Genomic DNA, 5,602 nt, shown 5'->3' on the forward strand with positions numbered 1-5,602 from the left:
GTTTATCACAATTGTACATACAAACTCTTCTGCCCAAATAGCCAAAGGTCCTTGAAATTGTAAGACCCGAAAAGTACCAGTTTTTAAAACGAAGCCAGAAATGACGTCAATTTTCTTGATGCTGTTTCTCATAACTACGAAGTTTGTTGACTATATAACTCTTTTATCAGGTTATTACAGTAACGAACTGATTGCTTGCTGTGGAACAAGAGCACGAATTGTTGTGGTTGAAATAACGATATCACAGAGAAACATGACATTTTCGGAGGTATGCTAGTTGTAGTCGCAGCATGACAACGGTTTTAAAGTTGCGTATGACCTGTCACTGTCCTGGTGACCGCCGATATTAAACAACACCGGGTGTTATCGAATATTGTTCTTTCACTTTTGTCAGAATTCGCGTATTCCTTTATTAGCGTTTCAACGATTTTCTTTGCAAAGATGAATATGGTTTATTTACGACGCTCGTTGTACTACACTATACAGTCTCATCTTTCTCCGCCACTCCCACAGGTGCTTTGCGCGGGAAATTTGAATTAGGCTGATCCGCAGGTCCTAGAGACTGCTATGGCAATTTCCCCTTAAATTTTGTTCAGCCTTTGACAAAATGCTGTTGATGACGATGTTATGCATGGCCCGAAGTATAGCTGTGATTATGGATATAGCTGACTGCTTTCAAGGAAGTACTCCGGTTAATAACCTCATCCTGAGCCGCAATTAACTAATAAAAACGGTGTCAGGTATATAACACACACATACACGCACACGCACCACACACACACACACACACACACACACACACATATATATATATATATACTATATATATATATATATATATGTATATATGCTATATCTAATCACTTTATCTAACGAACGTAATTGAACGAGTTCTGTTCAACCATAGGAAATCGAATTTAAATCTGCCAGTGAGGTCACGGCACTTGAGTCGTTGCCGGCTAATGAGTTCGGGTAATGCATGATAATTCGGCATTTGCGTTCTTCTTACATCAATTAGAGTGAGACTTTACATTTATTCTTGGGCTTTGTTCTTTTCATGTCATTTAGAGTGGGAAGTAATTTTTTCTAAGTTAAATAACAGTACAACTTGTAAGGGACGTGTTTTTATGGTTTCGAACGATTTGACATTCGCAAATCAATATAATTTTACAATTGTCACTTGTCACTCGGAAAACTAATCCAATTCGAGATGTTATATATATATATATATATATATATATATATATACGTATATATATATATATATATATATATATATATATATATGTATGTATGTATGTATATATATATGGGTACTTAACTAAATCCATGGTCATTAGTGTCAGAAGTTTACCGGTGCGCTATCTTGTAGTCCTTTTGACTGAGTTTAAGCTGTTACTGTATTTTCCAATAAACTGAACTTATAACATCCTATAACTGTGATGGCAGATCCTTAATTTTTCATTTTACAGTTTTCTCATCGCTGTCATTCCCCATTACTTTGCCAAATTCTGTAGATAACGATTGCAGAAACGTTAACCACTGGCGCACTTTTGAAAATTCAAGTCAGTTGTCAAACACGCCGCATACTAAATTCACAAAGAGTTACCTATGATGAATACACTCAGGTTAACTACCACTTAAAATAGAACCTGGTCTCTAATGTGGCTTACCTCTGCAAAGTGAGCAATTACTAAAAGCAGAGCGACGGGGATGCCGATCGCAGAGTAGACCGAAGGGAACCGCATGATGTTCATGGTAGTGTTGATTCGCTGCTCAGTCCAAGAGAAAGATGGGAATAAAAACTGTCACTGTTATGCCAGCCAGTTATTTCCCCTTTTTTGCTCGTTAAATCAGTTTCAGAGTTCGTTTCTGTCTCTCTCTCAGCTCGATTGCTGATGTCAGTGTGGTAAATAAAGCACACACACAGCAGTTGATGACAATCAACACGTCACCCAGACTCACACACACACACTAATAACTTTCACTCTCTGCTCCGCCATATAAACGTGCGGCTGGAAGATGGCATACAGCGTTGAAAGGTCGCGTCGCGCTCTGCCTGTTTTCGTACAATCTATTTTTTTCTGTTTTTTCTTCCGAGTTCCTCTGACCCTCGCCCCTTCTTTCCTTACTCTGACTGTATCCATCTCTTGCCCTTCTTCGTAACTCGCTTCCTTTTCGTGTCATATCGGTGGCGTCGGTCGGAAAGGAAAGTGAAAGGCAGCAACTCGGTGATTACGGAATCTTTTTCAAAGTTGACGCCGATCCTCTGCAGGTAAAATTATTAGCCCGTGAAATGCTGCACCGGAAGTTGAAGGCCACATGAGTGACATGGCCTTTGTTTTATCATCACACGTGACCCCTTATTTATTACCGCTTTGTGGTGCACTGCTGAAAAATAATAACAGCGGTTATTTTCATTCTCCCGCGAAGGCAGAACAGAGGTGAAAATATTAATCATTAGCATGTCGTATTTCCTTTGACCTTCGTTCTCATTCGAGGATTAGTATTTACTTAATGACCTAAATATGAACACGGACGCAGATTAGCACATTTCATGGCCTGGTCCTAACCCACATTCGGAAATGACACCCCAGATAAACATTTGTAGAATGTATTTGGTAAATGGTACCGATGGGTAAAGTTGACCATTTTGCTCATCCGTTCGAGTTTACTGCGTTTTTTCAGGAAAGTTGTCATAACAAAATATTATTATTATTATTATTATTATTATTATTATTATTATTATTATTATTATTATTATTATTATTATTATTATCTGGAGTTTTCTTCTTTTATTGTACGTTAAATACACGGAGTCATATGAGCTTTCAAGTTTCGTCCTAGCGCTTTCTATTACATGGCAAAAACAGTAGTATATAGTACTACTTCGATGGAATGCAAGCAATAATCTACTTCATTCATACTGATGGGCAGTAGGAATTCACAGCAATCCAGTTCATTCCCGATAGCAATGACAAGTTCAACATAATGGTATGACCATACCCAATCTCTGATACGAGAAGAAATCATTAGATTGTGTTTATAGGAATGGTAAGAACCAAGTACTGTGCCGACAGTGTCCTAGATATTAGAGGGCTCGGCCTCTGCGCCACAGAAAACGATTACAACGCGGATGGAAAAAAACAGTTATAAAATCTTTTTTTAAATGATTCAGCAATTATTATTATTATTATTATTATTATTATTATTATTATTATTATTATTATTATTATTCAGGAGACAAAGCAATCCCTCTTGTGTAATATTTGAAATGTATTGCTAGATTAGAGAATATGTAATTTTTATGGAAATATACTTAACCACAAAATAGAAAAATATATCTCTTTTTCCCTGCAGTTGCTAGACCCTTGTTATTATTGTTATTATTATTATCATTGGAGAAACAAATCCACGGTTACGTATCTACACAAATACATCTAAAAATATTTTCAAATATATCTTTAAAATATATTTGTGCAGATACATAACTGCGGATTTGTCTCTCCATTTTGAGACTCATACTGCGGTGAGTATTTCCATTTTAATTATTATTATTATTATTATCATTATTATCATTATTATATTATTATTATTATTATTATTATTAATTATTATTATTATTATTGATTATTATTATATTATTATTGGAGAAACCAAATCCACAGTTATGTAAATGTACATATATTTAAGTTTAAAACAGAAAAGATAGCTTTCGGGAATCTGTACGGTTCCCCTGATAAGGGGAACCGTACAGATTCCCGAAAGCTATCTTTTCTGTTTTAAACTTAAATATATGTACATTTACATAACTGTGGATTTGTTTCTCCATTTGAAGACTCGTGCTACTATGAGGAATTTTTAATTATTATTATTCTATTATTATTATTATTATTATTATTATTATTATTATTATTATTATTATTATTATTATGAATTTCATCTGGTTAATATACTAATTAGACTCGTGGGCATTATATTTTTTTATTATTACTCTCATGAATACATTAATGTCGTCATATTCATTAATATTCTGATCAATATCACCATCATAGTTTATACTGTAAAACCTTCATACTCAGTTTCTAGTTGTATTGTTAGTACTCAAGTTATTCATACAATCCCTATTCTTCTCCATTTGACCTTGAAACTTGGAGAATGTCGAGGACGGATCTTCAATACCAGCAACAAATAGAAATACACATAGCATAAAAAATATAAAATAAAAAAATCGAAAAACTATAATCCATTACAACAAAATCCACAAGCTATTTTTTTTTCATGATATACTTTTATTTGGGTTTTACTGTACCTGGTCAGGATATTTTTACCCGTCGTACTTCAATTGTTATTGATATCTTCAGTTTAAAGTAGAGCAACTAAGTTGAATATTACTGTAAAATTGGTGTATTTTCCATAATAAGATGAGCTTGGAGTTGTTAAAACTGTTTTGTTAATTCTGAAATGTTCTCTAGCTTTTTATTATAGTGTTCATTAATAAGCCATTTCCAATAAGCAAACAAGGTGGTGTAAGAGAAAAAATAAAACAAAGCATCTCCAACATCATCCAATAACTGTTAAATTAAAAAATAAAACACTTAGGAGGAAAGTTGTTACAGAATTAGTCCTTTTTTTATACATACAGACAAAACTCCTTAGCCTACATATATCAATCATTCACCTCTTGGTCAAGCATCCTGGTCAAGATATTGGAAAAGCACTCACAGTTTCACTTAGGCTAATCATCCTCCCAGATTTCGTCTTGTCGCAATACTCCCCAATCTCTCGAACCCTCCTTAACCCACACTTACGTTCACAGGTCATTCATCCTAACAGCATCCACAGTTTTTGCTTCATTAATGACCAGCAACAATACTCCTTCTTTCCCACCGTTATCCCTACACTAAGGAGCCGGTTGACTAATGTGCCTTCCCTTACAACATCAGGTATGGTTTATTATTTGGCAAAGGGGTTTTTACGACCGAATGCCCTTGCTGTCATCAACCGCAGTTATTGGCGTTGGGCCTCGCCTTTGACTAAAAAGTCCACCTGCAAGGCAGCAGTTTCCACAGTTATTGGCGGTGGGCCTAGCCTTTTAATAAAAAATAAGACTGCAAGGCAGCAGTTTCCACAGTTATTGGCGGTGGGCCTAGCCTTTTAATAAAAAATAAGACTGCAAAGCAGCAGTTTCCACAGTTATTGGCGGTGGGTCTGGCCTTTTTCTAAAAAGTAAGACTGCAAGGCAGCAGTTTCCACGGTTATTGGAGGTGGGCCTAGCCTTTTACTAAACAAGTAAGACTGCATGCAAGGCAGCAGCTGTCCTTTTAGTCGCCTTTTACGTCACGCAGGACCTACAGTGTTAGTATTCTTACACCCCTACCACAGGGTGGGCCAATAACCATACTACTCTACCATAAAGATGAGTTGGCTCTACCACACCATCATACATCTCCATTTTCTTTCTTAGCCACTTTTAACCTTTTTTTTCGCGAGGCTTGGGGTACTTTCTTGCTCTACCCACATTGTGATTCATCACTTTTCTTATTCAACCATCATTCACGACACGTACTGCAAAGAACCTACATGAGTCAATAGCATTTAT

General features: G+C 35.8%; 1 protein-coding gene across 1 annotated transcript in view; it reads right to left on the reverse strand.

Moving 5' to 3' along the window:
• LOC135219409 (trypsin-1-like) overlaps positions 1-1,996 on the reverse strand; it is a 24,147-nt gene extending 22,151 nt beyond the window's left edge. The window contains exon 1 of the mRNA XM_064256161.1: positions 1,674-1,996. Coding sequence (XP_064112231.1) covers positions 1,674-1,757 — 84 coding nt within the window. The 5' untranslated portion in view covers positions 1,758-1,996. The remainder of the gene's footprint in view (positions 1-1,673) is intronic.
• Positions 1,997-5,602: the final 3,606 nt, after the last annotated feature.

The sequence above is a fragment of the Macrobrachium nipponense genome, chromosome 1 (assembly GCF_015104395.2).
Source record: "Macrobrachium nipponense isolate FS-2020 chromosome 1, ASM1510439v2, whole genome shotgun sequence".
NCBI lineage: Eukaryota > Metazoa > Arthropoda > Malacostraca > Decapoda > Palaemonidae > Macrobrachium > Macrobrachium nipponense.